The sequence below is a fragment of the Balaenoptera ricei genome, chromosome 15 (assembly GCF_028023285.1).
Source record: "Balaenoptera ricei isolate mBalRic1 chromosome 15, mBalRic1.hap2, whole genome shotgun sequence".
NCBI lineage: Eukaryota > Metazoa > Chordata > Mammalia > Artiodactyla > Balaenopteridae > Balaenoptera > Balaenoptera ricei.
In genome coordinates, this window is record NC_082653.1 from 81,315,554 (window position 1) to 81,335,626 (window position 20,073).

General features: G+C 51.3%; 1 protein-coding gene across 9 annotated transcripts in view; it reads right to left on the reverse strand.

The window, feature by feature from the left end:
• Positions 1 to 20,073, reverse strand: part of CUX1 (cut like homeobox 1) — a 371,808-nt gene that overhangs the window by 160,813 nt on the left and 190,922 nt on the right. For all 9 annotated transcript variants that reach the window (XM_059898031.1, XM_059898030.1, XM_059898029.1 and 6 more), the window contains exon 4: positions 9,680 to 9,758. In XM_059898031.1, the coding sequence (XP_059754014.1) occupies positions 9,680 to 9,758 (79 nt within the window). The remainder of the gene's footprint in view (positions 1 to 9,679; positions 9,759 to 20,073) is intronic.

The window sequence follows — 20,073 nt, forward strand, 5'->3', positions numbered from 1 at the left end:
AATATGAAAAAAACGAACAACCCAATCCAAAAATGGGCAGAAGAGCTAAATAGACATTTCTCCAAAGAAGACATACAGATGGCCAAGAAGCACATGAAAAGCTGCTCAACATCACTAATTATCAGAGAAACGCAAATCAAAAGTACAATGAGGTATCACCTCTCACCAGTTAGAATGGGCATCATCAGAAAATCTACAAACAAAAACAAATGTCGTATATTAATGCATATGTGCGGAACCTAGAAAAATGGTACAGATGAACCGGTCTGCAGGGCAGAAACTGAGACACAGATGTAGAGAACAAACGTATGGACACCAAGGGGGGAAAGCAGCAGGGGGGTGGGGGTGGTGGTGTGATGAATTGGGCGATTGGGACTGACATGTATACACTGATGTGTATAAAATTGATGACTAATAAGAAACTGCTGTATAAAAAAATAAATAAAATTCAAAAATTCCAAAAAAAAAATAGACATCAGAGTCACCCAGGGAGAGTCTAGGGTGCCCCACACTCAGAGTCCTGCAGAGGGAGAGAGGGTCTGAGGAGGCACATAACCAGGGGGGAGGTGGGTTCTGCGGGCCCAGTGGACTCTCAGAGGAGAGAGTGGCCAGTGGAGAGAGATGTCACCCTCCGAGCACATGTATTTTCTCAGTGAAACACGAGGTGTGCAGAGATCAGGGTGGAAAGAAGGTGTGAAATAGCACCTGTAAGGGGGGTGGTGGCAATAAGGGTGGGGCCAGTCTGGGCTGTTCTGACTGTATGTAAACCAGTGCAGTGTGGTCCTGCAGGGACTTTGGGACACGGGTGAGGACGCCCTGGACCACCGTCACACCAACAGTCCCGGGGCAGGACATCCCGGGAGGAGGAAGAGGCGCTGCTGAACCGCACGGCAGGCAGCGGGGCTGAGGAGTGGGGCTCCGATTCCGTCGGGCCGTGGGGTGCCGGGGCGTGTGTGTGCAGGGGGGGCAGGCGGTGGTGGCTGCTTCTGTCGTGAGGACCGCAAAGAATGACCTCCCTGGACCCCAGCCCACGTGTGCACAGAGCCCCTGCCACTGGCCAGAGAGCGGATGGCACCGTGAGCGCCATCCCCGCAGTGACATCAGAGCGCGGCAGACGCTCCCCTCCGCCAGGGCACTCTAGGCTAATGTAATCATACGATTACATAATTAACCCAGCTGTCTCATTAAGAAAATCAACTGGAATTCAGGGCATAATTAGTCATACAGCAATTAGCATGCTGATGAGCAACTGATGAGAAGCTGTCTAGAGAGCGCGTGTGCCAGGACCACCCCAGTCACAGCAGAGGCAGGAAGACGCCCCCCCCCACACCCCACACCCCCCGCCGGGCCACACCGAAAGCCAAGTCACCGAGTCACTTCCAGTGAGTTCTCCAGATGGCTCGGGGGGCCGGGACAGGAGGCCGGGGGAGAGCCCTGAAGGTGGGGCAGCAGGCGACTCAGACGCCCATCTTGTCAGGCTGGCCTTTCTTTAACACGTGTGGAGCTGCTTCCTCAGCCTGCGAACGATCGGCTCCTTGGGCCCCAGGTTTGTTTCAAGCTGGTCAAGGAGGGTGGAGAGGTTGCCGGCTTGTCTGGGTTGCAGTTACCCCAGCACTGGTCAGAGCGTGACTGTCCCTTGTCCCCCGTGGCTGCTCTGGACCAGCTCTGGTCCTGCAGCCCAGGAGAGGGGACAGGGGGGCACCTGCAACCCACAGTTTCATCCCACGGCCACGGCCCTGGTCCCTCTCTTGTCCGTTTTGGTGCTGGTGGTTGCTTCTCACGTGTGAATGAAGATGTTTCAGGAAGGTCAACTGAAAACATGCAAAGGGGGGCTCCGAGGTAAGAGTTCTCTCTGGAGGGACCTGGTCACCGGCAGCTGCCAACACCGGGCGACCAGAAGACACGGACTGGAGCAGCCTCACAGGAGCAGGCTGGGGCGGCCACATCGCACAGCCTTCAAAAATGCCACCAGGATGCATGCCGGTGAAAAGCTTGGTATGAGAAGCAAGGGATATTTCTAACTAATCACAAGATTTTGTCACTTTTTGCCAGGAGTGCTTACTACACAGCCTTGATCGGGGGACAGACGGGGAAGAAAGAAAAAGAATGGAAAGAACAGTGGTGTCTGGTTTTAACTGAGAGCGTGTCCTCACTTAAAACAGCTTGACAGGCACAAAGGACCGGCTCACTATTTCAGTCTTATGGAGAAACATTAAAAAGCAGCTCTCGGGACTTCCCTGGAGGTCCAGCGGTTAAGACTCTGCGCTTCCAATGCAGGGGGCGCAGGTTCGATCCCTGGTCGGGGAACTGACGTCCCATATGGCACGCGGTGCGGCCAAAAAAAGAGCAGCTCTCAAAACTGATGATGTCCCTCTTTACTTCTGGATCCTCAGATGCAAGGCTGATGGGGGCTGATGGGGATATTCTCCAGGAGAGAAGGTTTTCCTAAATCCCGACTGAAACTTCCGACCGCCCCTCAGCAGCACCCGGGAGCAGGGGCATCTTGGCGTGGGTGCTGAAAACGGAGCAGCCTACAAAACGGGCTCCCTTCTGCTGGTTCTCTTTCAAGGCTTCTGAAAACTAACACCTTCTCCTTCTGATCACAGGCCAGTTATCCGAGGGAAATGCAGTGAGCGGAGCCAGTCAGGAAACGCTGAGCGCCAGCGGAGTTTCACGAGTCCATGAATATTTTATATCACTGGTCATGGGCTCCCTTAGATTTAAATCTTAAAATCAATCCTTCTGGGCACTGCCTTTGTGTTTGAAGGGTTTGTGTCTGTAGGACCTAAACTACATCTTAGCAAGGAGTGAAAGATGACTCTGTTGTGGGGGGTGGGGGATGGGGGGCACCCAGAGAGAGAGAGGCCAGGAGGTGATGAGAACAAGCAGAGCCTCTTCCAATGGACTTGGCAGCCAGAGAACAGAAGTTCTGCAGCACCAATGCCCAGCTCACCAACCTTGTCTCCTTTCTAGGAACTTCCCCAAAAAATACCTTTGCCGAGATGCTTCTGGGACTGAAAAGGAACAGTTGTGTTTTATACCAATTATTAAGTGTGGACAAATACTCCACCGACTACTGCTTACGGTCTTATCTGGAATCCATCGCTAAAGGCTATTCAGAAACTGAGACTGCAAGTTGAATATTTTACAAATTTATGCTTCCCCACACCCCCCCCCCCCGATTGTAGAGATAAAGACATGCTCATTGTCAAAAATCTGAAAAGTATCAAGAAGCAAGAGCAGGTCACCCACGCGAGGTGAATTCCCAGCAGATTATGCATACCGTGGTAATTTTGCTCAGAACGCAGTAAAATTCCAGTTATGCAAGGGCCTTTAAGAGGAGGTCATTCCAGAATTTTCCCAGCTATCTGAGAGGGTCACACTTTAAGACCCGAGACATTTATTTCTCCTTCCATTACAGTAAGGGAAGAAGGCTGCCTATTTCACCTGTTTCATTATGGGATATTCTCTCAAAGGCGCTGTACCGTCTCCCACCCCCCAAGTAGGAGCCACCTGAGGGAGGGCAGGGGCCACGTCTCAGCTGCATTTGTATCTTGGGTGCACGGTGCCGGGCCTGGCACCACAAGTGCTGGCCGAGGGAATGTGTGAGTATGATTTCTGAACAGCACACCTTGAACTGTTTCCTGCACAGCCAGGGTCACTGTGGCTGACAGCCACTGACCTCTGCTCTCACCCACAGACACAGACTCCAGTGAAGAAGGACGATGGTCTCCCGGTTAGGGAGTCCGTCGCCGAGGGCTCCCCATCCCGGGGGGCCTCGCCCAGGTGTCCTCAACCAAGTCACGTTGTTGGCAGATGCCTATGATGCTTTTCCTCATGTGAGTAGCCATTAGCAAATTAATTAATATAAATCTCAATCAGAGGTTATTAAAATTAAAAAATGTAAATATCTGCAAGTGTAAGGTATCGCTATGTTGATCATATAAATTACGATATAAAATCTGTGATAAGAATCACAGATGAAGCCATCTGGGTTAATGATGTAAAACTGTGACTTTATGAATCGAATTGTAGAACTACTTTCCTACTGCCATGATGTTGACGATAAAGGCAAAGACCACTTTCAACTAGAACAATGAGGGATGATAATCGAATTAGGGACAGGAGGCTAATTTGGCAAACTTCTTGTTGGTCTTCCTTTTAATTTTGTAAACCAGACGGAACCACGTAAACAATATTGCTACCAAAGACAGAGGAAGCACTGCTGCGTTAACTGGGCCCTGGGTTAGAGCCGTCCAAGTCTCCTTCCTCAAGCGTCTGTTCCTCTCCAACTTCACCCCCACTGGCCGAAACCAGGCGACCTCATCTCTCCCGCCCCACATCACCTTGGACCCCTTTCCGATCTGTTTCCAAACTGCAGTCAGGATGACTTTTTTCTTTTAATTAATTAATTAATTAATTAATTACTTTTGGTTGTGTTGGGTCTTTGTTGCTGCGCGTGGGCCTTCCCTAGTTGCGGCGAGCGGGGGCTGCTGTTCGTAGCGGTGCGCGGGCTTGTCATTGCGGTGGCTTCTCTTGTTGTGGAGCACGGGCTCTAGGCGCGCGGGCTTCAGTAGTTGTGGCTCGCGGGCTCTAGAGCGCAGGTTCAGTAATTGTGGCACACGGGCTTAGGTGCTCCGCGGCATGTGGGATCTTCCCGGACCAGGGCTCGAACCCGTGTCCCCTGCACGGGCAGGTGGATTCTTAACCACTGCCACCAGGGAAGCCCCAGGATGACTTTTTTATTATGCAAATCTGACCATGTCATTTCCCTGCTTAAAATTCATCAATGGTTTGTTAAAGTCCAGAATCCTTCGCATACCCTACCGGGCCCCTCCCTGCTGAGTCAGTGCATTCCCTTGACCTAGGCACGACCAGGAACAGGGCCCCTGCACTGCAGATGGTGTCCTGCTGTGGGTGATAACGGTACGTGGCCACTCTCGTCATTGCCCTCTCCTCCTCCTGCTCCCTGGGCTCACAGCCGCCTCCGACCCTGCCCCATCCTTCCCCACCTACACACTCGTGCCCAGTGGGCTCTGCCTTCCAAGCACTTATCACACCTAAAATTCAATCATTATCTGTGTGATGACTTTTTTTTTTTTGGCCGTGCTGCGTGGCCTGTGGGAATCTTAGTTCCCCGACCAGGGATGGAACCCGTGCCCCCTGCATTGGAAGCACGAAGTCTTAACCACTGGACCGCCAGGGAAGTCCCTGTGTGAAGACTTTTGGATGCCCACATTCTCACCAGACTCGAGTCCATGAGAACAGGAAGCTGTCGGTGCCATCCCTGGCACTCAGCAGGGTTCCTGAGACACAGCAGTGGGGACAGGTGCTGGCCTGGTAGCCCCACAGAGCCGAGGGTCACAGCAGCGGGGAAGGAGAGCGTGCTTTGGTTGAAGTGGCAGGATATTTCTGATAAAAAGCATCTTAAAATACCCTCAAAACTGATGAGGGAATGAGGAGCGATCTGCTGACAAGTGAGAAAGAGGTAAACATGGGGTCTTAACTATGGCAACTCTTCAGAGGATGCATCAGGACAATGTCTTTAAATGTTTACTCAGTGTCTTTAATCTGAAGGAGACTTTTGGAAGGAGAAATAACACTACTTGGGATTATTAGACGTGGAAGATGAGAAGAGGGAGGAGCTGGGTGACCCCACTGTTTCTTTTGCCTTGAACAATGGAGTCGCACCACCGGGGGAAGGAAAGGGCTGGGGTGGAGGGGGGTCCCCTGCTCCACGCTCGGGGCTGGGTGTGTAAAGCTTGGGATGCCAGCCGGACAGCTACTCAACCCAACACAGATTCTGGACGCCAGTACTGGCCACCAAAACCCAAGGCCTCTAAAGCACACGTGCTGGTTTGATGAACCCCGAATGCTAAGCGTCATATAAATGTCTCTGCAGGCAGGCAAATCTTTACAGAGTGACAGCAAAGCAAAAGGAGAGTTCAGAGAGCTAGTAAACTGCTCCATCTCCAGGAAAGATACATTCTGTTCTCTCGTAACTTAGGTGGTTATATGCGCCAGAGGGCTCTTCCCCAACGGCAAGCTGTCAATCTCAGGATAGGTTCAATGTGAACAACTACAGTGCGATACCGATAAACCTCAGGAAGCATCCTGAAGAAATAATTTGATCCATTAATTTAATCATTCATTCGACAAATATTTATCGAGTTTCTGCTACGTGACAGGCGCCGGGGTAGACACCAGGCACATAATCAGGGACGAGACCACCCTGCCCCAGTCTCTGCCCAGCCAGGAAGGAAAAGAGCTGAGTAGCAAGTACAGTAAGTCCCCTACCTACGAACCTTCGAGTTGCGAACTTTCAAAGATGCGAACGTGCCCCTGTATGCCAGCTGTTGTACTGTACTTGTGTACTTTTCAAGGGACTGTAAGATTAAAAATGGTTTCTTTTACTTTTTGTGTTTGTTTTTTACGTATTATTTGTGTGAAAAGTATTATAAACCGATTACAGTACAGTACTATATAGCCGATTGTGTTAGTTGGGTACCTAGGCTAACTTCGTCGGACTTATGAACAAACTGGACTTATGAACAAACTGGATTTATGAACGTGCTCTCGGAACAGAACTCGTTCGTATGTAGGGGACTTACTGTAGTTATAACAAAGGTAAACAGACCCAGGGTGTGGGGAGCGGGGTGTGTGTGCGCGCGAAGGGCACACCTAGGCCGGACCTGGGAGGTCAAGAAGCAGCGTCTCAACAAGTCAATCTGGAGGAGCTGGAAGAGATCAGCTCCGAATGGGCTGGGCCTGCCCACGGCGAGGAGAAGGACCCATTCCTGCTGGCAGGAAGCCTGGCATCGCCACACTGTGGACACGGGAGAGGTGGCCTGAACCGCAGAGTGGAGGGCGGAGGTTGGGATGGAGAGAAGTGGATGGAATCGAGGACCTTCTGGGGGTAGGACGGCCAGGGCTTGTTGACCCAGTGCTCTGGCGTGAGCAGCTGGGTGGCAGGTGGTGTCACTCGCCAAGAGAAGGAGACTGTTTCCTCTGGACACACTGGGTCATTTCAGGTGCCCCTCAGTCAGTCCAGCGGGGATGTCCAGGAGGATATACAGGCTGACACTCAGGGGCGAGAACCGAACTACTGAACTGAAACAAAGCTCCAAGAGCCACCAGCGTGACCCCTGGTGCATTCCGCTGCCAAGGACCCTGGGTGGCTCTGGGTGAACAGCCTCATGTCACATGTCAACAGCTGTGCTATGCCAGGCCCTACTCCAGGTGCTAGGCACAGAGCGATCAAGCAAAACTGTCCTCAGAGAGCTTTCATTCTAGTAGGACCAGCAGATAAGGAACAAGAAAACACACAGGTAAGTAAAATGTCCAAAAGTGTGGCAGCGGTGGTGGTGATGTGGTAGGGCTGGCTGGTCACCTCTTCCCGGGCTCCTGGAGCTGGGCCACATGGCCAAAATACCCTTCCCATTATTTCCAAGAGCTTCCTCTATTTTCCTGAGATAGCATAAGTTGTTATTTCTTGAAACCAGAACTCGACACACCCCACCTACATTTCTGGATTCAGCTGGATTGAAGCCTGGAGCACACAGACAGTTAAGGCCCCCCGAGTCTCCCCAGCTGTGTGACTGACCGTCAGTAAATGCACTGCTATTGACCAGGCCCTTCCTGTAAGCCTCAGCCACACGATTACTTCATCTGAGCGATAAGCGGACTTCAAAACACAGGTTGAGGGCTCCAAGCTCCATTCCTGCTTTTCAAGTAGTTGTTAGATGTGTCAGACCACAGTGTTTGTAAGAGAAATACCTGGGAGGTGGGTAAAAGTGATCTACGTGGTGTGCAAATGTACTCTGATTAACTCATTATTACAGACAACGTCAAACATTATTCGCCCCCACCACCTGAAATTAAAACTGCCAGCCATAAATGATAATTACAAAGAAAATTACCAGTATAAGGAAAATGCTGACGGGATAACATTAAGTGAAAAAAGCAGACTATAACTATATAGTCATGTTATGATCAGAGTTCCATAAAAATTATATACGTATATGAAGAAGGACTGCTCAGGCAAAGAGGAGTGTTGATGAGAAGAGTGGTCTCGTTTTTGTCTGTAAGAAGTCAAGATGGAAAATAACTGCAGAAGAAGAAACCCAACGACTCGTTCAAGTGGCTTCCCGGTGGAGAAACCTCACTAAGGGAAAACCCAGAGACAAATCAGACTTTTAAAAAGAGTGTAGATTATCTAGAAAACAGTAGCTGCAGGCTCTCTGGGTCTCTGGCAAAGGCAAAATAAACCAGGCCCCTTTCAACTAAGTCACCAACACAAAACTAGCACTTGCACAGGAAAATGCAAGTGGGTCCACCAAACTGCCAGAGCCTGAGAAAGAGAGCCCTGAATGATCCATTTATTGTGAAGGAGCCTCCACATGAGCCTCAGTCAGAGTATTCAGGAAACCCCTAGGTGGACACAAACTCTTGCAGAAAATCAAAGGGCTAGAATTTGGAACTAAGAGTGGGGTAAGCTCATAAGATAGCAAAAGGTTAGAACAAAGACAACCCCTCTCCATCACTAGGCTGTTCCCCTACCTTATTCCATTTTACAGATGAGAAAACTGAGGTTCAGAGAGGGAAAAGGGATGTGACCAAGACCTCACAACAAGGCCCTGGCAGGAGAATCTGGATCTCCCTACCCCCGTCCGAAGTGTCTAATGTACTTTCTGCTGTCCGTAGCTTGGTGCGGCCTCTGTTAACCCCGGCTCCCAGAGGGGACAGCAAAGCCCTCAGTGGACCTGAATTAGAATACAATACAGAAACAAAGGAGACTTGTTTCTGCTTTGCTTTGTTAAAGCAGTTCTAGTAATATCAGTGACGCACAGAGGATTCCTAATGAGGGCAAGTGCACAGCTCTAATGGGTGGGGAGGGGAGGGTGGTGGTAACTGGGTTTCCTTGGTCAGCACAAGATGACATTCAAGTGGCTAATTTTCAGATCTGAGTCTTTTCAGGACTGAGTTGGGACCCATGTGATCGTGTCCATCACCTCCCCACGGATCAGGTGAGTGGACCACCTGAGAACAGAGGATCGATGGGACCAGTGGGTGCTCTAAATTCTGCCTCACTTTTCTAGAATAAGGAATGGGGAGCCATTATCTCTCTGAATGCATAGCAAGCATTATTAAAATTTTAACTCTTTAGTTCCTTCAAAAGAAAAAACAACCCATATATACTGTAGTTAAATGGGCTACCGCTTGCCCTTGGATATTAAGTGAAAGACTTGGCCAGAGGCCACTGATTCCCTGGACGACCTGGGAGGGGAGCAAGGCATTCCAGGTGCCCTATCAGGGCCATTCCTGAACGTGGAATTGGTCAGCCCAGAACCGTGAATATCCAGGACGTCTGCATAGCGCACACACGGGTTCTCTTTCTTCTCTGTGAAACGTGCAGCATTTTAAACCAAAGCTAAAGGTAGCCCCACAGGTCTGAGTTTCTGCATTTCCAAAGGCATCAACTGGAGGCAACTCTATTACTTCAGCAAATACGCATCTGATTTCCATACTCATCCCAAGTCTGGGTTTTGGAGAATTCACATTCCCAGAACTCCCCAGTTTCCTGGGGAAGTTGCCTTAGGGAGGCTGAGAAGAATCAGCCAGAAGCCCACTGACTCACCAGACACAATGCCCGCAGGTGGGCTACAAGTGCTGGGCTTACCTGGAACATCAATCAATCTCTTGTAGACATTCAAGAAGGCTGCCTCAGCTTCTTTGCTTCTTTTACTCAGTGCATCAATCTGAAAAGGAATGGGAGAAAGAAAAGAAAAACAAAGAGCTCAAAATTTGTCAAGAGGTAATTTAAAAATCATTACACGTCAAATGGAAGTCTGATTGCTCCATGTAAATGCCGGACAGCTGGGCCTTCAACCTCTTAAACGTCTGCAAACATGCGAGAGGGAGGCAACCCACGTGGGCCTGCCCGTGAGGGGGAGCGAGGTAAGAGCGGTCCCATCGCTTGATGGAGTGGGGACTCTCCACGGAGAATGTGGTCTCTTTCCTTCTTCCACCAGTGTAGACTATGAGCTGACCACATGCCAGACGCTGTGCCGGAGGCGGGACACAGAGGGACAGCCCTCAGCCCCAGGGGCTCGGGGTCCAGTAGGGGAACAGGTTATGTGAATGACTAGGGAAATCCCAGCCGGGAAAGTGCTCGGTAAGCACAGCCGTGGGGACACCGAGAAGGGGACGTCAAGCAAGAAAGCAGGTGACATTTGAGCAGAGTCCTCAAGAGCAGCTCACCAGGTGAAGAGGTGACACGAAAGGGGAGGAACACATTCAAACACCAAAGTTCTGAAACCTGGGGGTCCTTAGGTCCTCTTTAAGAATTTTATGAAAGCCGGGGCTTCCCTGGTGGTGCAGTGGTTAAGAATCCGCCTGCCAATGCCGGGGACACGGGTTCGAGCCCTGGTTCGGGAAGATCTCACATGCCGCGGAGGAACTAAGCCCGTGTGCCGCAACTACTGAGCCCAAGTGCCACAACTACTGAAGCCCGCGCGCCTAGAGCCCGTGCTCCGCAACAAGAGAAGTCACCGCAATAAGAAGCCCTTGCACCACAGCGAAGAGTGGCCCCCGCAAACCGCAACTAGAGAAAGCCCACGCGCAGCAACGAAGACCCAAAGCAGCCAAAAATTAAAATAAAATAAATTTTAAAAAAAGGAATTTTATGAAAGCCAAGGACCCTCTCCTAGAAACACACACACACAGGGTTACACACTCTACTTTAGGACACTCATGTGTCCACGTGTGTTCTGTCCATAGAATCCAGATTAAGAACTGTGGATAGGGCTGTAACCCCAGGGAATGTGGGGCTGCTCGGGGCGGGGGGGGTGTGTGGACATGGATACATGGGTGTGAGACTGGATAGGTGAGGGGGTCGGTGCTGGTGGAGGAGGATGACCTTCACCGTCTGGGCCTGAGTCAGAGTGGAAGGAGGACAGGAGGGGCCAGGCAGGAGGCGACCATTCCTAGGTTGTTGCTGCTGCCCTGGTGAGAATGTGCAGGGCAGTGGCGCTGGGGACTGAGGGAAAGAGGCCAAGCAGAGAGATTAGGTCCAGCTGAGCTGATGTGAGACATGGAGGGTCCAGGTGAGTTAAGGACGGTGCCCAGGTTTCTAGCTCAGGCAACGGCGCGTTCCTATGACGGTGGCCAGGATCAGTGTGTCTCATAAACAAACCCAGCTGAGCTGGCTTCCCTCCAGTGAAAAGTCTCTTCATCAAAGAAAGGTGACGCGTCCCAAGCAAGCTGGACACACATCCAAAGAGGCTTCTGTGGTTGGATGGACTCAGTATGTATTTTGCTCCCATAACATGCTTGCTGAGACAACAGATCACTTTTTACCCCTGAAGCGTGCAAGATTCTACATGCACGGAGTTCACGTTGGCTCAGGAAAAGGACACTAAATTATATATTCCTCTGTCCCCTCACAGAATTATACTCTGTCTCCAACGTTATTAAAGAGGCAAAAGAAGTGGCGTAATTACAGGGCCTCTCACCTGAGCCAACCAACAATTTGTTAAGGTCTGAGAGAGGTGACCTGATTAAGGATGGGAAGACCCTGGGGAGGGGGACACAAAGGCTGTGGGAAGGGGAGCCGGGCAGGTCTCAGGAAATCCAATACAGAGCAAAAAAGGGCAATGCATGCATTTCCAACTTCTACCAAGTTGTGCTAGAAAATTCCTACTTGAAGTCAGTCGCCGAGAACTCAGACACGTTCCCCCCACGCCCCCGATAAAATAAGCTTGTGATTTAGGTGTTGGGCATGTTTTCTGAATAATCCACAAGGACTACTTAAAAACGATAAGATGGCTGGCTATTTTTAAAATATTCTTTTTGTTTTCCCCTCTGATTCTTAGCAGTTCATGCTCATTGCACAATTAGAAATATATCAAAAACTAAAGAGAAAATTAACACCGTAATTCTGCCATTCACCAGTGGAAGTCATGCCTCTGTCTGTAGTTCCCTTTAATTCTGAATGAAATGTAGGCATGTAGGCAAACTATAGAGACAGTAGATTAGTGGTTGTCTAGAGTTGGGGACCGGGAGGATGACGGCTAAGGGGTGTGGGTTTCTTTCTGGGGTGAGGAAAAGTTCTACAATTGATCGGGACTGCAGTAAAAGTCAATGAACTGCCGAGTTCAAATGGGTGAATTATATGGTATGTGAGTTACATCTCAATAAAGCTGTCACAAATGTCTGCATGTATATTTGAAATCAAACCATATGGAAAATTTTGTACTGTGCTTTCATGAACATATAAAGTCTTTCCAAATGTCTATTACAAAATTTGGAAAATGTCTTAATAGTATTATTTCAACTGTACCTAACCACCACCTACATAGATGTTGTGAGTAAAACTGGATATTTGGAGTTGCCTTTCCAGACGTCTGGAGCTTTCCATGAGCTCCGGGCCTTTCTGCCACCTCCTGAGAGAGGTGCCCCCGGGCAGCAGTCTGCCCAGGAAGCAGGACAGAGGCCCTGGTGGCTCTCTGCACCTCTCAACACCCAGAGGGTTCTCTGCTCGGCTCCGGATCTGCCTAGGGAGGGCCCCCCGCTTCCTAGGGATTCTGAGCCCACAAAGGCGGCTACCTCTAGAGTGGGCAGAGGATGGGATCTGGAAGGATCCTGAACACTGTCTTCTCTCTCCCTTATGGGTTGTTGAGGGGGGATGTGGGATTGGCAATCTACACAACACACTTGGGACTGTTACAGATTGCACTGTGCCCCTGCCCTGAAAGTCCTAACCCTCAGTACCTGTGAATGTGGCTTTGTTTGGAAATGGGGTCTTGGCAGATGACAAAGCTAAGATGAGGTCCTTAAGGGGAGCCCTAATGCAACAGGACCTGTCCTTATAAAAAGGGGAAATTTGGACACAGAGACAGTCACGCACACAGGAGAACCCCATGTGAACGTGAAGGCGGGGATTGGGGTGATGCACCTACAAACCAAGGAACGCCAGAGACGGCCAGCAAACCTTCAGAAGCCAGGGGAGGGGCCTGGAACAGACCCTCACAGTCCTCAGAAGGAACCAGCCCTGCCGATGCCTTGATCTTGGCCTTCTGGTCTCCAGACTGTGAGAAGTAAACATCTGCTGTTTAAGCTGCTCAGTTTGCGGTACTTGGTTGCGGCAGCTCTAGCAAATTAGTATGGGAACCATGAATCTGCGTCGTCTTCCCATCCCCCTTCCACAGACGCAAGAACATTCAACCGAGTCCTGAGAGAACAAGGCCAGGTTGCTGAGTTTAACTCATTAGGCAACTGGACTGAGGTTTCTTAAGGGAGGTGATGAGAAGTCCACGCGTGGGTGAGTTGCTCCTTGATGAGGTCTCCCGAGCCTCCTTCTGAGGTTTCCAAACCCGGAAGAATTTGTTGATTCTGGTGATTTTGAGACTTTCTCTGCTCGCTCACTCTTTTGACTCCCCCCCACGGCCTCTGCCCTTGTCCAAGACCAGGCCTCGGGCTCTGAGTTTTGGTCTGTCCTCTCCCTTTCCCAGCCCTACCTTTGCTGGGGTGGGCCTACCCTAGAAGGCCTAGCCAAGCTTCCAGAGCCAGTGCACGTCTCATTGGCCCCAGGATGCGTGTGCCGGGTTCCCCTGGGGCCAGGCTGGCCGGCCTTGCAGGGTCCAGGGCTGGGCGGGTGGGTGAGCTCCCGCGGGTGAAGCACTCAGTGCCTAGCGCAGGGAAGTAGGGCCCTGTCTGTCCTCCTTATCCTTCAGTGAAGGAGGAAAGAGATGGGGTCATCTTCATCCTCACGCCCTCTGCGCCCGCCTTGGAGCCAGGACTCGGCATGGCACCCCCTCACACGGGGGGAGAGGTTTGTGAATGAGAAGAGGTTGGGGGTGAGGTCTTAGGCACAGATGGTTGTAAGTCGGATCCTAGGTTAGACATTCTGGCTACTTAACGTGCAAAGATAACCCGAGGGAGAGATCCTTTCTACCATCCCCACACCCGCAAGGCCACTGTGAGGGGCGGCAAAGGACAGAGGGGCTGCTGGTGGCGGAGCTGGGACAGATCTGGAGAAGCTCTGACGGCGCTCAGGCCCTGGGTAAAACCTGTTCTGCTCTGGGGATCGACCTCACCTCCTGCCACGCCTCACACTCCAGCCACGCCCGGCTACTCCCTGTTCCCTGAATACACGAGAGCGATTTCCCCGCAGCCTGGAAGGCGCCTCCTTGGAATGTTCCTCTGATCCTTCAGGCTCAGCTGATCCAGCTCTGGGCTGCCGGCCACTCCCGTCACCATATGGGATTGCCCGGAAGGTCCAGGACTGCAGACAAGGCTCCGCTGGGAGATCTTAGATTCCTTGAGAGCCCACCCTAGGCTTTCCTCCCTACGACCAGTACACAGTAGGTGTTTAATACATTTTTATTGTGTGAATGAAAATTTACCTAAATTGGTCAACTGTTCTACCTGCAGAAGTGAGCAAATGGTTACGGGATGCAGTTTTAAGTCTTTATGAAAATGCTCAACACGTAGAGTTCTTTGATTTTTGGCGTGTGTTTCATGTGCTCCTATGATGACAGCCACTTGGCTGAGGCCAGCGCACGGGAGGCCTCCTTCCCCACCGCGCATGCCTGGCGAGCCCTGGCCAGCCTCCTGCAGGGAGCTCCGTGTCCCCACTCTACGGAGAGGCCCAGTGCTTCTATCATGAGTTTCCTGGATCCAACAGTTACCCTTTCAACAACATCACTTTTATAATGCGGAGTTTGGTTTTTCTGTAATAAGGATGAAAATTCAAAATAAAGGTCTACAGAAAGCTATCTTATTCCAAATCTCAATCAATATTTGCTTCCAATAGGATGAAAAGTTAGAGACCAGGGTTAGAGGCCAAGTTCACGGAAATCGACTGCAAGACCCCCGAGATTTAGAAGGGATGAGGGAGCACCTGACCATTCGGGAGCCAGCAGAACTGCGCTGTGGGGCTTGGGGCATTGTGTGGAGTATAAGTCACTGCCCCCCTCACTGCCCCCTCCCTGTGAGGGCATCGCATGTCTCTGCCCACTGCCACGTGACTTGGGGGGGCTTCCCGGCCCACGGGTGGCAGACTCGACTACGTGGAATATAAGGGGTGGTGCCACACACTTTGAGCGTAAGATTTAAGAGTGTGTGTGCGGTTCAGCTCTGGTGCACTCTCTTTCTCTGCCGTGAGAATGGCGTGACCTTAGAGGAGCCGCTTCTTCCACTGGGATCTCTGAGTAAAGGCAACACATGGTTCCAGAGCCATCCCGCCAACCCACAGCCCACATGTAACATGAATGAGAAATCGTCTCTTGTTGCCATTAGCCACTGAGATCTAGGGTTGCTTGTTACTGCAGCGCGATCCAGCAAAGAGGCCTATTACAAGTCCTAACAGGTGATCACATCTCTAGGATGACAGCACAAAGTAAAAATAAAGAATAAACGACCAATATCGTGAGGGCCAAAGGATTTCTCTTTGTCTTCTGTGAAGCTTGATTGTTCATCTTTGCCAGGGGCAGGGCAGGGGGGAAGATGGTATGTGATCAAGGAAGAAAGGGCACAGGATTTAAAATCAGAAAAATGGATTTAAGACATGGCTCTATCATGCGGTTTGGAATACTGGGCCAGCTACATACCCTATGCCTCTATGAATTTCACTTTCTATGTGTCTAGGAAAAGATACTGATGAGAATACCTGCCTTGTAGGAACCCTAAGAGAATCGAATGAGACAGAAGATGTGACAACAGTGCAGAGCTAGTCACAAGCTGGTTTTCAGCGTTGGTGATAATTACTGACCCATGCTGTATTTAGGAGGAGAAACAGCATACAAATATCAACTAAATTAAGCACCAAAATTTCAGGGGGTTCAAGGAGAATTCACAAAGCATTAGTTTTGGTACGAAAGAAATCACCACTTTTAGAAGAATTAGCCTGTTAAGACCGCCTCTTACACAGCATTTCCAGAGGGTTGCTGCAACATTCAGAGGCTTGGTTATGTCTTAAATGACATTCCCTGCAGAAACTCCCCCACCCACCTATAACTCAGAACATGAATGGGTTTGAGGCTTTGGGGTTTGTTACTGGAATTTTCAGCAGGAGTCTCCAGTTCTCTGTAGAGGAAGGAAATGTGGGGAGATCAAATACAAGCCTGAATTTTAACTGGAAGATGTTTTGTTTAGAACTGAGAAAAGGATCAAATAGTGTAATATTGACAGATGTGTAGATCCTCCTCCTTCTCTTCCAGCCTCGACCACTGGTCAGTCAAGAAGTCCTGCTCACCTGGCCTTAGAAATCAATTTCAGAATTAAAGTCTCTTTCCCTCCCTTGATGCTTCAGCCTTAATTGAAGCCCCCACCCCATGACTTCCAGTTTGGACACTGCAGACCAGTACTCAGAGGATCTCCCCGACGGCGGCCTCTCCTTGCCATGGAGCGTGAGGCGTCCTCCACGGTGGCCTTGGATCATCGCCCCAGAGCCCAGAAGGAACACGCAGCCGCCCTGCCCTAATGGCTTTTCCTGGCTCCCCGACTACAATCCACACTCCTTGGGCTGGGCTTCCAGAACCCTTCCCAACACGGCCCTTGTTTACGCTGCCAACTTCACCTCCCACCAAGTCCCACCACTGCCCATGCTTCTCCACACCAGGCCTCGCCCTCCCGCCAAGGCCCTGCCCCTTCACCCGCCGGTCTTCATACCCTAGGTCCTCCACCTGGAACGTTCTTCACCCCAGGCACGGGGGACCCAGTTCTCCCTTCATGGGTTGGCCTATGTGACATCTCCTCTGTGGGGTCCTCCTGACTTCCCCAGACACGGCTGGTCGCCTGGCTCTTGTGCCACCTGAGCTTGTTGTGAATCCCTCTCTGCCCACTTCCCGCACCGAGCGACGAGGCCTCCCATCTGAGAGCTTCCTTTCCACCACCCTGTGGTCTGTCCCAGGCCAGGCCAGCGTCACCTTCGTCTCTTGACTCCCGGCACCCAGGTCCTGACTAACACAGGAGGCCGCCTGGGGCGTGTCTGTGAATGAACGAGGGTAGATTCCAGGCTGCCCAGGCCAGGGGATTCCTCGAAACTCACTGGTGACTCCTGCAGCATCGATGACTGTGGAAGCTCAGGGTGGAGAAGGTAGTTTCCTACCATCGAGAGCTTCAAGAAGGCTGTTGCTATCCACCGCACTATAGTCTAGTCCAAGAAGTGGGGAGCCATGAGAGTCCAGCTCTGATCTGGTTTAGGGGAGCCAACTGCCCTTGTCAGAACTAGAGGACCCTGGGGAGGCGGCGTCAGAGGAGGGAAGGGCAGGTAGGGGCTTTGCGGGTGGAGAGGAACCAGCCAGGGGGTGTCGTCTCTAAAACGGAGAAAATTAGACCTCCTCATGGGCTTTTTGTAAGTATTAAGGAAACGTGTGCAAAGTGCCTGCAAGTGGGCCCAGCTCTCGGGAGGGACGGAGCCCCGCGGCGGCTGCTGTTAACGCAGAGGCTCTGCTTGCGGGCCGGTGGCTCCAGCATCTCCCCGGGGGTGGCCTGAGTCTGGGGGCCACGACTCACGGTGAAAGGCATGCTATTCACCGGGTACCCTGAGCGGAGCGCTGTGGACGTCGGGCACAGCCCAGCTGGGCCACACACCCACCGCCCACCCCCCGGCCACACACAGAGTGCCCTGTCACACCAGCTGTGTAGCACAGACGGACAGCGGCGTGGACTTGGTGCAAGGGCCCAGGCATCACCAAAGAGATACCAAGCAGAATGACGGGTCTTGATGTCTGCCCAGTGCAGCGTATTTTGAAATGGAAATGGCTCATCCTTTCAGGGCATCGTCTGGCCTTGCCACGCACAGGTGGCAGGCAGGGCAGAGGCACCCGAGCCAGGACCTGGATACGGCGCCGGAAGGGCAGGGCCGAGCCCCAGCTCCAGCGCTAACAGAGGTACGCTACCTCAACCCGAGGCAACCTCTCGGTGCCTCCGTTTCTTTGTCTGCAAGACGGGGAGGAATCTTGTGCTGTGCAAGGTGACGGGGCCGCTGTGCTGGCAGCGCCACTTCTCGGATGCAGAAACCGACCAAGTCACTCAGAACCAGGTCCGCGAGCAACCCCTCCTCCCCATAGGATGACACCCCAGCACAGCGCTGAGGCCGGGGGCCGCGCGGCCAGGGGAAGGAATGCGTGCTTTGAAGGAACGCAGACTTGGGTTTGAATCCAGTCCTGGCGCTGGTTACTGGAGGATCTGGAGGCGGGGTACTTAAACTATTTATGCCTCTGTCTCTTCATCTGTTTACTGAATTGCTGAGTTGTGAAATAAAACGTGGGTATCTGGTATGGTCGGGAGCTCGCAGCAGGTGAGTAAACATCTTTGCCTTCCTGAATAAATCCAAATCAGCACTCTTCGCACTACACCACAGGCCGTCCCCCTCTGCCATCAAACTGAGCAGGAAGCCAAAATGCTTAAGGTCTTGGGGGACAGAGACACTTAAACAACATTTAAGATACCACGGTAGCAATGGCACACTCAGGAACAATCCGTAAGCCTACACCCTGGGAATTTACAAGCTAGTGATTTAGAAATAAACACAGACCATTAACGGAATTTTCAAATCGATGTGCACTGCTGGACTACGGGCCAGTGAAGACCAGCGAGAGCTGCAGGGAAGAGAGAGAACAGTTTTGTCTCTACGTCTGGCTGCAGAATTCCTTCCAGAGCAAAACATGATGTGAAGAGCCACGTGGAATTCCAGAAGGCATGAGACTGACCAAGGTCCTGTCCAAAACAGAAGCGGACGCAGCCACAGCTTCCGAGTTCTAATTTTAACTGAACCCGGCCACGTAAGAGAGGAACATATTTTCTGAAAGAAGATCGCAGTAGCCGAGAGCCCAGTAATTCTTCTCTAAGTACACATCTACTTAATGCTTGGCAAGTACCAGTCTTGCTACTGCTGTGAGAGTTCTATGGGGAGACGAGAGAGGACGCCAGAGGGCAGGGGACCCTCTTCTGGCCCCCTGGCCACCTCTGGAGTGATGTGTAGAGAAGAGAGATTGGAAACGGGAGTGGGAGCCCGGCTGCCACCACCAGCTTTTGGTTCTCAAGGTCACGTTCCTTCATGACTTCCAACCCGCACACGGAGCGCAGGGAGGAAGGATCACGTTGGAGATACTCCCCATTGCAGAGAACTGAACAGGACTTGTTGGAAATCCATACGCTGCTCAGAGCAGGGGGCACAAAGCCCAGAGGACAGTTTTGGTTGTTAAGGCAGTGCAGTGTAGACCTGGGTAATGACACAAAATCACGTCTTATATAAACTGACGACATGTTCCTTAACTATGCCTCCAAGCCCAAAGGTCCTAAGAGAATAAGCCTGGAGAATTCCAGAAGAGAGTGCCACGAAGAGTGAATGGGGATGCGGGACCACAGAGAAGACCTGTGGCAGAGGGGACAGCAAGGGAGTAGTAAAGACAGTAAAATAGCCGCAAGCATGTCATTCTTCCTTTACAGTTTACAAAGCCCTTTCAGGTACGTCTGACATCCTGGCTGTCGACATATACCTGAAGGGCTGTTGTGGGGAAGAAGGATTAGCCAGCTTCTCTCCCCCTGGAGCACGAACCAGAATCAACAGGCAGAAGTTACAGGAAGGCAGATCACAGCTTAACAGCAGGAAAACCTCTGCAAACAGCAGAGTGCTTCAGAGGAGGATTGTGCTGATGCCCGTCTGACTCACTAGTCTGTTCATTCCTTCACTCTGTCAATACAAGCGTTCAAGGAGTGGCTAAAACGTGCCAGGAGGTGTGCTAGCCTAGCCTGCGGGGCCAGAGCCTCCACTTCTGCCCCCAGAGGACACAGGGTGGAGGGTGCCGTCCCCCTACCCCCCACAGGCAAATCGCAGCAGGGCTGTGGTGAGGCTTCCCAGAGGACGAATGCCTACCCGAGATTTTAAAAACACTATTTTGTGAACAGATGATACGTATATAGTAAAAAAAAAAAAAAAAAAAAAGTTCAGGTATAAAAGCATATAGAGCGTTCAGCAAGGTTGCACAAGACAAGATCAATATACGAAAATCAACTGTCTTTCTATACACTAGTCAAGAACAATCTGGAAGTGAAGTTAAGAAATGT